A 15,643-nucleotide genomic window follows, 5' to 3' on the forward strand; every position below is an offset into this window, starting at 1 on the left:
AAACCCAGACATCCCTAAGAAAAAACCCAGACATCCCTAAGAAAAAAACCCAGACATCCCTAAGAAATAAACCCAGACATCCCTAAGAAAAAACCCAGACATCCCTAAGACAAAACCCAGACATCCCTAAGAAAAAACCCAGACATCCCTAAGATAAAACCCAGACATCCCTAAGAAAAAACCCAGATCTCCCAGTACCGTGCTTGGGCGGATGATTACTCTCGCCCAGACACTTATGAGCATCTTTGTCTTGGGGAATCGGACTATCAAATTTGCGTTAAAATCATTGATTCTAAAGAAGAGGTGGTCAGTATCAATCACTTTGACATTATAGTCAATGCAGACGATTGGTTGAACGAGACTGTCGAGTCTATCAACGCTGAAGTTGCAAACAAGCTGAAGTCACTGACTTAAGCAACAAATTTGTATGCGCTTTTACAGATGGTTAAGACTCATGCTGTTTCTTGTTTAACTAAAACTAGGGTATTTCTCTTACAAGCTTGTTCCATAACTTTGCGTTTCGTAGGTAATTACTATAAATAAACTATAACTGAAAAATCATACAATACTTTTGAACCAATTGTGAAGGATCTGCGATCAAGCGATTCACAGGCACTTACGTTTGAGTTGCTTGAGCGCGAGACTCATGAACAACTATTTTTTCTTTCTTTCCAACATTGGTACGGGTGACTGCTGTTTCATTTTATGAGATGTCAAGTAGCCATCCATTGCAACTGCTCTTCAGATTTCAGTTGTTACAACTTCTTCATGCACCTTGACTTCCGAATCCCTTTTATTAGCTTCGCGAAGGGCTAGGTTGATGAGGAAGTATATGAAGATAGGAATCGCGACGTAGGTGAAGATTGCATAAATAATGCTGAGAGTCACGGAGTAAGCTATTTGATATTTAAACCTCTGAATTGAACTATCTAGCAACTTTGAGAAAAATGACAATATTCTCAGGGATAAGGACATTTTTATGCTGCCTAATATGGATTAAACTTGTAGGTGGTTTTGCGAATGTTGTTCGAAAAATTACGAGGGCCGGTCTGAAAGTATATATAGTGCAATGCAAGGGCTTGCTATTTACGCAATGTCAACGCAGAATTGCTTACCTCTTGTGGTGTGGTCACGCCTATATTCAGCATGTTAGCTCGAAATTCAGAAGCACGAACAACACATGTGTACTTGGGTACCGAAGAGATCCAATTGGTGTAAGCATTTGGGCCATCTGTGGTATCACATCTTTGGTATCTCAGAATCAAAAAACACGGATGTCACTCACCTCGTGGAATTTTGTCATTAATAGCATGTGCCTGAAAATCTGCTTTTGTGATCTTGCGCCCGCATTGAATGTGCCTTGTGAGAATACTTCTCGAGTCACGATAAAACCATTAGTTGAAAAGGGCAGTATTTTCATTTTATGGCCTTTATGTCTATAGCAAATTAAGTTTGGCAAATTAGTCTCAGTCTCATTAACTCCAGATCTGAAAAATCGGGTCGGTTAAGTGCCTCAGTTGCGGGGACTGTAGATAGCAAGCTTATCCACTCGTATCAGTTTTGCTTTTGCAAAAATTTATAGGGATTAGAGAATACAACGACCAATAACTATTTTATCATTCCCGAGGCCACCTGATTCCGTCTAAGGTGCTGCAATTGCGGTGACTTCGTTGAAACCTGAATCTCCACATGTACGGCTGTGCCAGAACAACGGTCGCATGTTGCGGTGCCGCACAACTACGTCATTTCGCAAATGTCACATTTGACGAATTTTATTCGACAAGCAAAAAGAGCAATATTTATATTTGGGGTATCAATGTGTAAGGAGTATTTTAACTTGGGGTACCTGGCTCTTATTGTTCAAAAAAGGTACATCAATTCTCTCTAATCACTCATAGACCTCAACGGCCCGTCTCACAAACTAACAGAAACAATCCATCTATATCCAGCAAACTGGTCTAATTGGCAATTGGGGCAGCTTCACGAGCCCTTTCTGCTTCCTCGTCAAAGCTCTCCTCCTCTTCCGCATTTGGGTAAGTGTTATAGCCCCAGTTCTGGTTGGTGTAGAAAGTACTTCTATCGTACTTATTCAAGCTCTTTCCATCACGCAATCTATGTACCAAGTCAGGGTTGGCAATAAAGTATCTGGAAAATCCCGCCAAAGTGCGTCCGTCTTCAAGATCCTTCAAAAGATCTTTAAATTCAGGAACATCGTAGGTGTAATTGCCACTTCTGATAAGGGTTCCCTTCCAGATAAGCTTGACAAAATCATTGCTTGCATCTGGGTCTTCTCCAAACAGCATCTCGGGAATCCTGGGCTCCACTAAAGAAACATAAGCAAGGGCTTTACCAGCATCAGCCCTTTTCTGTAATTCGCTCAATATGTAGCCGTAGGTGACCAATGGGTGAACTTCGTCGTTGGAAGATTTCATACCGTTGAACTGGAGCCATGGTGAGAATCTAATGGCGACTTTGTCGGCGCCTATCTCCTCTGAAATACGGTCAATAACATTCAAGGTGAAGCGTGATCTGTTTTCTACGGAACCACCGTACTTGTCAGTTCTCTTGTTAGAGGATGCTTCAAAAAATTGATTGAAGAGGTAGCCCGTCGCTCCATGAAGCTCCACGTAATCAAAACCAGCATCCACAGCTCTTTTAGCTGCATCTGTGAGCTCCTCAACCAATTGATCAAGCTCCTCGGTCGTATAAGCCTCCAATTCATTGCCAGCTTCCTTGGCTTTCTTCTCATAAGCTTCGTCGGAGTAAATCGCAGATACACCTTTCAATTGCTGGCCTTCTTTCTTACTCAAAGCTGCATCAGCAACACGACCCAAAGCCCAAAGCTGGAGAGACGCGAAGGATTGATTCTCGTGAATTTTGTCTGTAATTTTCTTCCATTCCTGAACGTGCTTCTCGGTTATAATAGCAGGAGCTTTGGACAAGCTTCCGGTCTTATCGGTTGCAAGCACACCCTCGGTGATAAGCAACGTTCCGGGGTACTTTGATCTGTCATCATAATATTGAAGTTGAAGATCGGAGGGTGTGTGATCGTCAAGAGCCCTGTACCGGGTAGAAGGCACGAAAACGACTCTGTTTTGCAACCGGTTCTTGCCGACCTTGATGGCTTCGAAGACCTTGGTATTGATCAATGGCTTAATGTTGACTGAGTTCAACATTTCTGAATGCTGTGAGGATTCTGATTAAAAAATTTTTTTATTCTGAAATTTCCACCTTATATAGATCTTCGGTGGCTGCTGCTTACGTGAGATCCTCCATTTTAGCGAGGTTGCGTAGATTGTGGGTGGCGTTCTGCTTGCTTTAAACCACACAATTTGAGAGAAAAAGTAGGTATTGGGGGAATTTAGAAGCTGAAAGATACTTAAAAATATCAGCTTGATAACAGAGGGAGAGCTTCATGTTAAGTATGTATTGATAAGTATGTATTGATCTGTACGGTGCATAAGCGAGACTAATGCGGGCGTACTTCCAAAAGCGGTAATGGCACCGATATTTCGGAAGCTACCTCTCAACTCGCCCTAATTGTTGAGAAAGATGTAGATCAAAGAATTGACGTCGAAAAAAGTCCCTGGTTTAGAATAAATCTCTTTTGCGTCACAACTTCGATTTTTTTCTCGGGAAGAATAATTTGTAGAATTTAGTAAGCAGGTGAAAATCTACAGATAAAGTGAGAACGCGAAGTGGAATGAGTAAAGTACTCGGCGAAGACTGTAAATACAAAAATGAATTTCGAAAACTTTTTTTTTCCGTTGAAATAGACTTATATAGATAGCATATAGAGAGCTATTTTATTTTGGACGTCCCGATTGCTAGCTTTCGCAACTGCACTGATATGTTCACTCCGAGGGGTTTATTTCCCCAGGACTGATTTTTCATTACCGTGACAAATTCACCCACATTACGAGGTCATTAAATTCATGCTTCCTTGAGAGAAAGCCAATGAGTGGTTTTTTCAATGTCAAAGCTGCTCTTAAGCTCAATCAGGTCACTTGATGAACCCACCATTACTTCGTAAGTGCCCTTCTCCAAAGTCCATTGAGAAAGACTGGTGTCATAGTAAGAGCACGAAATCCTCTTGTTGATGTCAACCTTCACAGTGACAACCTCACCGGCTCTGCAGTCAACCTTTTTGAAACCCTTCATGCTTTTGATGGGGCAAGGCACTGAACAGCCATTTTGACCAACATAGATTTGAACGATTGTGGAGCCATTGGTTGAGCCGGTGTTTGTAACATTCAAACAGACAGAAACGGTCGTATCGTTTACTTCAAGTTTGAGGTCACTGAACTTGAAAGTGGTGTAGGAGAGTCCATGGCCAAACGCAAAAAGTGGCTCAATCTTGCAATAATCCATGTGGCGGTAGCCCATGTAAATGTCATCAAGGTATGTCAAAGAATATCTCTTGTCAACCGTAAAGCTTGTTGCAGAGGAAGAGTCCTCGTATCTTTTAGGCCATGTATAAGAGAGCCTGGCACTGGGATTGTAATCTCCGTAAAGCACATCTGCAAGAGCGTTTCCAAGCTGCTCTCCAATATACCCAGAGTGTAAGAGAGTGCTGCATTTGTCCAGCCAAGGAAGTGTCACGGGTGTACCACTTTCGATTACCACAACTGTATCAGGATTGCTGGCCAAGACTGACTCAATGAGTTTATCTTGGTATGGGGGAAGATCCATATTCTTACGGTCAAAACCCTCACATTCATAGTCCTTGTTGAGTCCGGTGATAACAACGACTTGGTCAAACTGCTTCGCCAACGTTGCTGCCTCTTTAATGCTTTCCTCTGGAGAAATGGCCTTTTCAATACCACAAGTGACACAACCGTAACCGGTAATGAAGGAAGATTTGCCAATTGTGCTTTTAAAGTCCACTTCGAAGAGATACTCTCTGTCGGCTTCAAGATGGATCTCTTCCAAGATCTCTGGTGCATCCAAGCCGAAAGCTCCACTGGTTTTGTGCTCAAGATCATTCACCATCTTCAACTTTCCGTCAATGTAGACCCTGGCAAGACCAGAAACCTTCAAATTGACTTTGTATAAGCCAGACTCGGGAACGGTAATCACCACCAGGAAACTAGCGTACAACTGATCAATGTCCCTGAGTTTGGCTGGATCGAAGTCACCAAGCATTGCATCAATTTCACCCACCTTCTCCTCGGTAATGGGCTTACGGTCGGGAACAGACCTTGGGTCATCATAAACACAATACTGGATTGGCGAAACGTCCTTGCTTTTGGCGAAAAGCGAAAACGATGGAAGCAGCTTTCTGTTAGAGGCACCTAAGCACCAGGTCACATTGGAGTCTCCAAAGCGTTCCACCAAAGAATCATACAACGAGATTTGGCGGTAAGGCTTTACATTAGTGCATCCACCTGAAGCAAAGTTGGCCTTCTTAGCGGCTTCACCAATCACCAACACCTTCTTGTTCTTTTTCAAAGGAAGAATATCGTTTGAGTTTTTCATCAAAACTATGGATTCTCTAGCAGCCTGGAGAACTATTCTGGTGGTCGCATCGTCGTCCTTGAGGCCTTCAAAAGCGTCTTCAGGAATTCCCGATTCAGCAGCTTTGTTAACCAAGTACAAAACCCCTCTGACGGCATCATCCAAGGACTTTTGCGTCACCGTATCGTGAAAAATGGACATTTCCAAAAGCTTACCTCTCCAAATAGAAGGCCCCGGCATCTCAAGATCCAAGCCAGCATTGATACTGTCAGCACACGAGACAGTTCCGTACCAGTCTGATACAAAACAGCCCTCGAACCCCCACTCTTTCCTGACAATGTCCTTCATGAGGTGGGCGTTCTCACTGCAGTGAGCTCCATTTAAGCGATTATAGGCTGTCATGTACATCTCAGGATTGGCGTACTTTTGCACAAGCATGAAAGGCATCAAGTAGATCTCCCGGAGAGCTCTTTCGGAAATCAGCACGTTCATTGTCATCCGGTAGTCCTCTTTGTCGTTACACACCATGTGTTTTGGACATATCATGATGTTGGTATCATGGACTCCTTGGCAGTAAGCCAGAGCTAGCAATCCGGACAAAATGGGATCCTCACCAAGAGTCTCAAAGCTTCGACCGCACAAAGGGTTTCGAACAATGTTGATATTGGGCCCCATAAGAACATGGGCACCCTTAGCACGGCACTGTTCGCCCATCATTTTGCCCAAGTCGTACATCAAATCAGAGTTCCAGCAACAACCGAGCGATGTTCCCGTGGGAATACAAGCTGTGGCGACAGAGTTGAAGAATTTGGTTCCTCTTACTCCATTGGGTCCATCTGAGATCCTCAACGATGGTATTCCAAGGCGATGTACAGCATAAGTGTGCCACGAGTCACGTCCACTGACGAGATTAATTTTTTCGTGCAAAGTCAATTGGTCAAGCACCGATTCGATATCAATTTTTCTGAATTCCATTTTTTTGTGGAACAGATAAAACCCCCAGGCCTTTCTTATAAAACGACCAACAATTGGTGAAGAGCCGACTTATACAATGCATTATTATGATCTTCGGCCGAAACCTTATCTAGGGCTCGGCCGAACAATGTAAAGTATAGCTCCAAAAATCCATATCAATAGAAAGAGATTCGAATCGGGTATCAGATTCCGTGGCTTCTCCTCAGTCGTGGATTAGCATGAATGATCTTGAGATATCTTCCTTATCAGAGATATCTCCTCAATTTTATGTAGTGCCTATAAGTAGATAATGGCCTCCTTCAGTTCGATCAATATTCTGAATCATGGAGAGAATTCCACTCTTCAATCTTGATCGTGTTCCTAGGCTTATGCCTAGGTCCCAGAAGGTTCTCTTACCCATGACCTGTGCAGCAGCTGCTATCAACTCCATAACGATGGGTTACGATACCATGATGATGTCCAGTCTTATCGCCGTCCCGCAATTCACAGAATACTTCAACCTCAATCCCACTACCAATGGTTTAATGAACGCCAGTGTGTGGATGGGATCGATTATTTCTTGTCTTTTAATGCAATATATGGCCGATCACTTGGGCCGCAGAAGAACGATTTTGGTAGCGTCTCTTTTTAGTTTTGTGGGTGTTGCATTACAAACTGCCTCAACGGACAATATGGGCATGTTCATTTTTGCAAGAGTCGTTCTTGGATTTTGTACCCAGTTGACCGGAGCTGCCTCTCCCCTCATGGTAGCAGAGGTGGCCCCAAAGAAGATCAGAGGTTTCATGGTGGGCATGTACTTTACCTGCTTTAACGCAGGCGCTATTATTGCATCAGGAATAACATTTAGAACTGAAGACATTCACGGGACTTGGGCATGGCGCCTTCCTTCCCTTTTGCAAGCAATACCGAGTGCATTGTCCATCTTTCTCCTCATATTCGTTCCCGAATCGCCAAGATGGATGATATCCAAGGGGAGATATGATTACGCCACAGAGGTTCTTGGAATAAGTAACAACCTCACGAAGAGCCAGGCTGACGTCATGGTCCAAGAGATCCAGTCGACGATTGAGGAGGAAAAGCAAGACACCAAGGGTGCATGGCCAACTTTACTTCGTCCGTCCAGACCGGACCAGAAGCGATTGATTATGATCGTATCGCTTGCTCTTATTTCGGAGTTGGGTGGCTCTTCGGTTGGCAGCTACTACCTTACCGTGATTCTCCGGCAGGCCGGAATCACTGGAACAAAGAAACTCTTGGAGATCAACTTGATCAGTTCGTGTTGGAACTTTGTATGTGCCGTTTGTGGTGCCTACAGCTTCGATTATTTGGGAAGAAGAAAGCAGGCTATAGGGTCACTCACAGGCATGATTATCACTTTTGCTTTGCTCGGAGGATTTGTCAAAATGTTCGGCCAGAGCACTAACACAAAAGGGCAGTATGCCACGATTTTCTTGATGTTTCTTTTCAACGGCTTTTACAACTTTTGTGTAACCCCACTCAACTGTCTTTACCCGTCAGAGCTTTTCCCCATGAAGACAAGAGCGGCTGGTACCACCATCTTCAAGTTTTGCAATTGTGCGGCAGGACTTTTGGGAACGTTTATTTTACCAATAGCGATGGACAACGTTGAATGGAAATTTTACATCATTAACGCAGGCTATGATGTCCTCTTTTTGATTATTGTCATCCTATTCTGGGTTGAGACTAAGGGCTTGAGTTTGGAGGTGATTGGTAAAAACTTGGGAGAGGCTCCCCCATTGGTATTGTCTGACGGGTCAGACTCTGTGAGTGAAGTACACGAGATCCACACATCCAAGAAGCAGTGAATATTCTTGATAAATAAATTTGAATTGTTATTGTAGCTGGTTGAAAGCTGGTTGAAAGACATTCATAAGAACTTCCGACCAACCGGTATCGAAAAAGAGCTTCTGCATCTCATCATCAAGGAAGTTTCCGTCACTGGTACTTTCTGAATCACTCTGCTGCCTCTCGCCGGATATCGCCTGAAATTGGGGTGAATCATTGGCTCTGAGGTACTGAGGCTTGTTTCTACCAGGAACAGAGTCTATAACTGGAGAAACATTGACTTGTAAGTCGTCAAGCAAGTACTTCAAAGACTCTTTTTCAAACGTGTTTCTCTCTCGTTTTTCCACAATCACGAAACGTACTAGCTTGCAGAGCTTCGGCAAAACAGCGATGCCAAGTTTTGCAGGCATATGTGTAGCTTCGAGTTCTTGGAAAACGACAAAAGTAGTCTCCACTTGATCCAACCGATGCCCCATCTCATGGGACGAATCAATTGCCGGAAACATGATGATGTCTAGAAGAATGGTGAGAGCAGCATATATTAGATGCTGAACCACGATCCAGTGTCGTCTGTAGTATGAGGGTATTGGGGCTGTTGCCCTTGAAATGTTACCCAAAGCGGCTTCAATGCACTTTGTGCGATACTTCGCTAGCCAGGTCTGTTTGCCAACTATAGCCAAAACTCTTCTTCCAAGGTCTAACATTTCCTCGGTTAGTGATGAGAAAAGCAAAAACCTCGCATAGTCATATGTGAGGAGACTCTCGCTGGTTGGCTCTGGCCAATCTGAAAAGAATGTGATTGTACTTGCTCTCAAGTCGCACATCTTGGTCCAAGCATCAAGCGTTGCCAGTGCCGAGAAGTGATTCTCGTATAAGCACTTCTTGATGAGTGCCATTTTGATCATTATATGCTGGTAGAAAATGTTACAGTACTCGCGTGTTGCTGTGAAATCACGAGGTACCTGATCTTCTTGTGAAAGCTCCTCGTCGGTAAGGAGATGGGGAAAGTCTTGTTGAGTGACCTCCACGTAAAAGCGTGGTTTTTCTATCTGATCCAACCAGTCGTTGAGGCAGAGAGTGTACCACAATCGCTTCTTGACTTCGGACGAGAATGAAACGGAATTTCTTCGGGGCTTGTCGAGCCCGAGTTTCCGAGCTATTCGGATACATTGAATGAGCAATGATTGCGAGAGCTCCACACTACCGTAGGCATGAAAGCATGTACTCAAGAGACAGAACACTTGAACCGCTCGTACGTCAGCGTGACTCATGAATTGGGCTCGACAGAGGCAGTCGTAGGCTGCAGTAAAGAGCTTCGGCCCCAATGTCTTCAATTCGTGTTCACTGAAGTTGAGCTCACTCTTCAACTGCTCAGAGCCAAAGTAGATTCCGTTGCATAAGGTGCCGTAGTATAGGGCCATCCAGAAGTAGTAATCTCTCGGCAGTTCGGTCTGCAACTTGCTCAGTCTGGAATAAACCAAACACGCTGGGTCGTCTGCAACATGCTCGTTCCAGAAAGTCTCGTGCTCATCGATGAACATGTCAGGAACCACAGCATTGTGGATGAAGTTGATGTAGCTGCTTGCAAACGAACACAAGCAATGGGACGTAGCATGGTCAATTCTCGCCATGATGGACGTGAAGTCGATGTGAAACTGAGGCCAATTCACCTCTTTCTGGCTCTCTGACTTGAACAACCTATCCACCTTGTTGAAGCCAAACGTGAGCTTTTCCACGCACATACGGATATTTTCAATCTCGAACTCGTTGAAAAGCCTCTTTTCTGAGATGTTTTTCCGTTCTTCATCTTCTTTGTTGGCGACATTGCCTCGAAGTAGGACCACCTCTCTTCTGCATTCTTTAGCCGTGCCTCGTTCTAGGCAATTCTTGCAAGGAATCTTCTTGTCACACCGGACTTTTCGCAGACGGCATTGGATACAAGCCAAGGGTTTTCTTTTTGTTCGTCGTATGTAATCCGTTGATGCGATGGAAGCCATGAGATGGAAAATACGGTGTGCCGATAATTCAAGGGTCTTACGCACTAAAAGCCCCGCGTTTGAGAGAAGTGTCAAATGAGTGGATGGATGGCGAGGAATTTGTTGGAAATGACAGTCAGTTCGGAGATTGAAAATGACGTTGTTAGCTCGATATATGTTAGATTAGTTTTGAAACACGTCACCGTTTGTCAAACTTTAAACGTGCACTTTCGGCTTATGTGAGATTATGCACAGTCTAGCGCCCTTACAGGCCTACAGGGAAGGCTTTGAAATATTCATGAATTTATCGGTTTTATTCAAGAAGAGTTGTGGAATCAAGAGCTCTAGTAGAGTGGAAATAATATGGGTACTGTTAGTATCCGTTTTAGATCAATAAGGGAACCTGATGTCTACAATGAAAGCCACTTGTCTCAAATGATCCTGCGAAATTCCTAGTCACACTACGACAGCTTTGGAGGATTAAACGTCAAAACTCTAGTAAAATATGTATTAGTTCGCACGCCCCCTTTGGTCTAAATGGGTCCAGCAAGCTGTGTCATGCATAGCTGGACCATCAGGGAGATGTACATCCCCAACCAACCCCCAACGAATAAAAGGAGTTGGAGCCAGAAGAACGGCCCAAATTTGTACGCAAAGTCATTGTTCTTCAAGATGTTATAGTCGTCACTGAAACATTCTGTGTCAGAAAGCATTGTGAAAAAGGTGAAAGTGGAACAAACATTCAGGATTAGCCAAAGAATCAACCAAAGCGCTCCAAGTTGTACTTGCGCAAAGACAAGCCAACTAAGTGCAAAAGCAGAAATGGTGGATAGAAAGTAGAGGTACTTTTTATGGGCAGCGGCTTCCTGGGATGGGGTGTAATAAAGTTTGGAAAAGCCTAAAGCCCTTTTACGTTCTGCTCCAGATTCACCTTGCCCATCTGTGTCGAAATAAACGCCATTTCTCACCCGTCTTTGGGCTCTTTTCAAGACGCCGTGAACGGTATTCTCCCAGCCTTCAGAACTCTTCACTTCGGTTGAGCTCCGTACCTGTGAGACGACATCACGGACAAGGAGCGGAACAAGCCTAAAGCCATCACTTTCAAAAGAGACCTTTTTGTTTGAGTTCTGGTCACTCTTAACCATCCCCCATGGATAAAAGGAGTAGGTAACATCACCGACTGGCAATTCTGCAGGAAGGTATTTGGCCACTCCCTCTGTAGAGCCCTTGTCGTACTTCTCGATTTTGAAAATGAGCTGGTTGATTATTTCGAGCCACGACAAGTCTGGATCTTGTGGGTATACCTTCACTATGGGCAATGGGAGTTTGAAAAGGATAATGGCCACGGAAAGGCCTTTGAGCGCCAAAAAAGTGTTCTCAATAAACATGTTCAAAGGAGTATATATCTGATGATTCTTGGGAGACAAAGTGGCTAAAGCATCTCATATTTATATTTCAATTCCAGGATAAGCGAGGGCCACTGTGATACGCTGCCGCACAATTGTATGAAGGAGGTGTCATGCACGTCAACTGGAAGGCTTCAAATACTCCAGAAATTATATGCCGCAGCTCTTGAAATTTTGACAGGAGCATGACTTGTTGTTTTTGTGACGCAAAGTCTAATATCCGAAATTCGCTCATATCAATCAGGACTCGGCTTAGTACGAGATGCATTGACACAGCCCCTAATATGGAGCACCACTTTGCGTGAATGGCCCTTTTTGAAGGCATTTAGATTATCCTAAACTTTCACTGTCTTAATGTCGAAGCAACTTGAAACCGAGATATCCTAATTGACGAACGTTGATGTCATGCCTAGGGCCAAAAGCGTCCCAGATCCATGAAATCCAGAATTTTCAAGTGGGTTCTCGGGAGTCAAAGTACATTATCACGTTATACTGGCGGAAGACTCACGAGTGGTTACACTGAGGAACATATTCCTGTGGCAGATTCGTCACACATATAAAAAGGGTTGAGCAATTCAATTGTATGTTTAGACAAAAGAGAATCAATCGGTCAGTTTCACGTAGGAAGGGTGGATGGGGTCAACCGAGAGCAAAGTCCGAGTTTCCAGGACCTCACTAATAATAAATTTATTACTGCATTAAATACGAACTATTGAAACCTCAAAACCAAATTACGAAAGCAAGTAGAGGATCTTGCCCTTCCACGTTGTGGGAATCTCCTGCTTTTCCTTCGTTGGATCAGTTGGATCCTTACCATCCTGGTCCTCGATGGCATTGTGAGTGTCTCCCAAGTAGTAGTCGGTTTGCATGAAACTCAACAAAAGATTGATGAGCTCAAGCACAATTGGAGCAGCAAAGAAGTAAGGACAGATGGTGGCCAAGGCCTTGACGGCACCTTGTCTGACAGGATCATCCCACTCAAGTTCTTGCAAGGACGAAAGATCAGTGTAGTACTCATAAACCTCATCATCGGTGACACTCAGGGGCATGAACTCCCTCAAGTAGTTGTACATCTTATTGGTCCAGATTTGACCCGAGATGGTGTAACCAATGGCACTTCCCACGGTAGACCAGAGAAGTAACAACGCCATAACCAAAGACATATCCTGGTGAGGAACCGAGGCCTGACTCGAGATGACAGTTCCGATGGTGTTGTAAGCGGAACCGATACCCATGATGATCTGACTCATGACGAATTGGCCTGTGTTGGCCATGGTTCCTTGTTTTGTAAGAGGAATGCAATAGGACACCATTCTGAGGAAAATGCCCAAGGAGTTCAACCACTTGTATCTTCTAGTGATTCTGTAGGTGACACCAGCAACAACACCGAAGAAACACAAAGAAACTGTCAAGGTGTTGTTGAAGTAAGTCCAGTTCTGGTATGACCAATTTTTACCAACCAAGACGATACTGGACAAGTACTGGGCTCTGACACCGTCAGCCAACAAGTAAATAAAGTTGATGAGAACGGCAGTGATGAAGGTTTTGTTGTACAAGATTCTCTTAGGCATCAAAGGGTATGGTGCCCAGAAGATCTCGTAGGCGGTGAAGGCAATTAACAAAACGGGACCAACAACGAACATGGCGATCAAACTAGGGTTCTTCCATCCGTTTTCAGCATATGGCTGCAAGGAGAAAGGCAACAACAACAAAGCCCAACCGAAACCCATGATCACCAAGCCAAAGGCATCGATTTGAAGAGCTGAATCCCACACAACTTGCATGAATGATTTCTTCAGCTTCTCAACCTGAGGCACAAGCTTTTGGGCCTTTCTTTCGAAATGGTATAACACATAGATGACTGGGAGAACAATGACAGGCATGATGATGGCAAACATACCGTAGCCCCATCTCCAGTTTCTCTTCAAGATGGCGTCCACAATCAAACCTGAAAACCATACAGTGATGATATATGGCGAGGTCATGAGTGCATTGACAAGACCTCTCCATTTAAGGTCGGTAAGATCAGCAACGATAATGTCTCTAACGAAAGAAACACCGTTAGAGCCAACAGCGGTACAAACCGAACCCACAACGTAAGCACCGATAGTAGACGAAGCTGCTGCAATAATCACACCCACAGTGTAAAATGCAAGAGAGACTGCAAAACAGATAGGTCTAGAAGTGATATCGGCAAACTTAGCCTGGAAAGGCTGGACAACAGAACCAATGATAGCACTAGCCACATTCACACTGGAAATCATCGAGTGTCTGTTGAAACTGGAGGTAGCTGGCACGGCATAGCTTGCAGTAGTAGAAGCATCCAAGGAGTATACCCAAGCAATAATGAGAAGACAAGTACAGAAAATCACCATGATGGACTTGCCGTTCTTGGCGGTCAACATCATGGTTCTGACATTTTCAATTCTCCTGACACCTCTGGACTTTTCATATTCCACTGAAGTGGACGAGGTGACAATTCGTATATCGTTAGAGCTGGCATCAGACACCTCGGCGTCATTTTCCGGGTGCAAGTCCACCTTTTCCGTCTGCTCCTCGATATCACCATTCACAGTGGCATCCTTAATGTCCTCCGCAGAGCTTCTCTCAATTTTTTCAGACATTGCAAATAGTGAAAAACCAAATCACATTGCGGAATGTGGGATTTTTTTATGCTCTAGTGGGGGTCCCGACAGCGGACCGCCTTATGTAAGGCTGATGTGCCTGTCATGCAAGATTGACGTGCAGTTATAGAGCTCGAACAATACTAACGAGGTCTGCCAAGCAAATTGAGGTAGTTTTAAGATCTGACAGCTGAAACTCCACCAATCGGATCTTTAGTGTTGGACTTCCGGCCACTTTTTCCCATTTCGATCGTTATTGTGTTTCGCAGATTTCGAAGTTCGCAGATCTTCTCGATAAAATTTGTCAGCCAGGAGAGTTGGAGGTCGATTTAAAAAAGAGAGGCACTACTTAAAAACATACTATGTGACATAAGAACCTCAAAATTTTCCGCCCCTTTTCTTAAACAACTCTACACTACAACCTTCAATCTTTTGATGACTTTTTCAAGGAGGAAAAGACGCCGTGCGGCTCAGTGCCACTTCGTTTTTATTCGTCAACGCGTTCTCCGTATATGGCGTTGGCAGCTGCAAGCATACTGCACCTCCAACGTTGAATTATCTGATGTGATTTGATAACTTCCAAACCTTGCATATGCCTGTACCTCCAAATGAACAAGCCCCGCCAGGCGGCTACCGAAAAAAGCCCCGAGGTTTAGATCTAGACACCACATCATGAGATGAGGATCGTCCCTTATCTTTTTGATCAGTGGAATGATTTTTTTTTTGGTGTTGTGGTTGAGCGAGTTGGGATGTTGTTTTGATGACACTGATGTGCGGCGGCTAAATTTCCAACGGTATCTTCTAGCGGGTTTTGGTGTTCTCATCATGTACCCGAGCAACCCCAAAACAGGTTTTTCTGGATTGGCACATCTTGGCGATAGGGAATAAGTTGGATTGAGCCAAGAAAGTGGCTCTTTGCTGGGCATGGAATGCTCGTATTTCTTTGACATAAGAAAAGGTGGCACAAAATGTGGAATTGTCTTGAGATGCACCAGTATGTTAATGTGTGCGCTGATTTTTCATCCGTTGGAGTACAGATCTCGCTTAAGCATGCACGACAAGAGAATGTGGTTTGAATACTGGATAATGGAGACTTAGGCTCGGGAATCATACTTCAAAGGGAACAACTTCACTTACCTTGATTGGGACCCTGCACCCATTGACGAACGTACTTCCTCTCAGCTGAGTTTCCTGTCAAACGCTAGATAAGGTTTTAGACTCTGCCCTGCAGATTTTTCGACATCGAAGCCAGTATCGTAAAAATCACCCGATTCAGCGGTGCCTTGTTCGTTATCGTTTATGACAGACTTGCACGGCTGCAGATTACAGATCCCACTACAAACCTCCACGCTCTCAGTATTAGCATATATTAAACAAATAGAAGAATCACACGGCAAAA

General features: G+C 44.1%; 5 protein-coding genes across 5 annotated transcripts; 1 reads left to right on the plus strand and 4 right to left on the minus strand. All coding sequences in view use genetic code 12, as the record gives it.

Annotated features, from left to right (window-relative positions):
* Positions 1–1,958: 1,958 nt before the first annotated feature.
* Positions 1,959–3,176, minus strand: CXQ87_004682 (alkene reductase; the record flags this gene model as incomplete). Its single annotated transcript, XM_025483118.1, has 1 exon — positions 1,959–3,176. One exon carries the CDS (start codon positions 3,174–3,176, stop codon positions 1,959–1,961), a length of 1,218 nt encoding a protein of 405 aa, XP_025337331.1.
* A 757-nt stretch (positions 3,177–3,933) lies between these two features.
* Positions 3,934–6,432, minus strand: CXQ87_004683 (beta-glucosidase; the record flags this gene model as incomplete). Its single annotated transcript, XM_025483119.1, has 1 exon — positions 3,934–6,432. The coding sequence occupies one exon, from the start codon at positions 6,430–6,432 to the stop codon at positions 3,934–3,936; it is 2,499 nt and encodes an 832-aa protein (XP_025337332.1).
* A 323-nt stretch (positions 6,433–6,755) lies between these two features.
* CXQ87_004684 (sugar porter family MFS transporter) lies at positions 6,756–8,258 on the plus strand (the record flags this gene model as incomplete). Its single annotated transcript, XM_025483120.1, has 1 exon — positions 6,756–8,258. The coding sequence occupies one exon, from the start codon at positions 6,756–6,758 to the stop codon at positions 8,256–8,258; it is 1,503 nt and encodes a 500-aa protein (XP_025337333.1).
* A 27-nt stretch (positions 8,259–8,285) lies between these two features.
* CXQ87_004685 (fungal specific transcription factor domain-containing protein) lies at positions 8,286–11,602 on the minus strand (the record flags this gene model as incomplete). Its single annotated transcript, XM_025483121.1, has 2 exons — positions 8,286–10,089; positions 10,866–11,602. 2 exons carry the CDS (start codon positions 11,600–11,602, stop codon positions 8,286–8,288), a joined length of 2,541 nt encoding a protein of 846 aa, XP_025337334.1.
* A 749-nt stretch (positions 11,603–12,351) lies between these two features.
* CXQ87_004686 (uncharacterized protein) lies at positions 12,352–14,244 on the minus strand (the record flags this gene model as incomplete). Its single annotated transcript, XM_025483122.1, has 1 exon — positions 12,352–14,244. One exon carries the CDS (start codon positions 14,242–14,244, stop codon positions 12,352–12,354), a length of 1,893 nt encoding a protein of 630 aa, XP_025337335.1.
* Positions 14,245–15,643: the final 1,399 nt, after the last annotated feature.

The sequence above is a fragment of the Candidozyma duobushaemuli genome (genome assembly GCF_002926085.2).
Source record: "Candidozyma duobushaemuli strain B09383 chromosome Unknown F_B09383, whole genome shotgun sequence".
Taxonomy (NCBI): Eukaryota; Fungi; Ascomycota; class Pichiomycetes; order Serinales; family Metschnikowiaceae; genus Candidozyma; species Candidozyma duobushaemuli.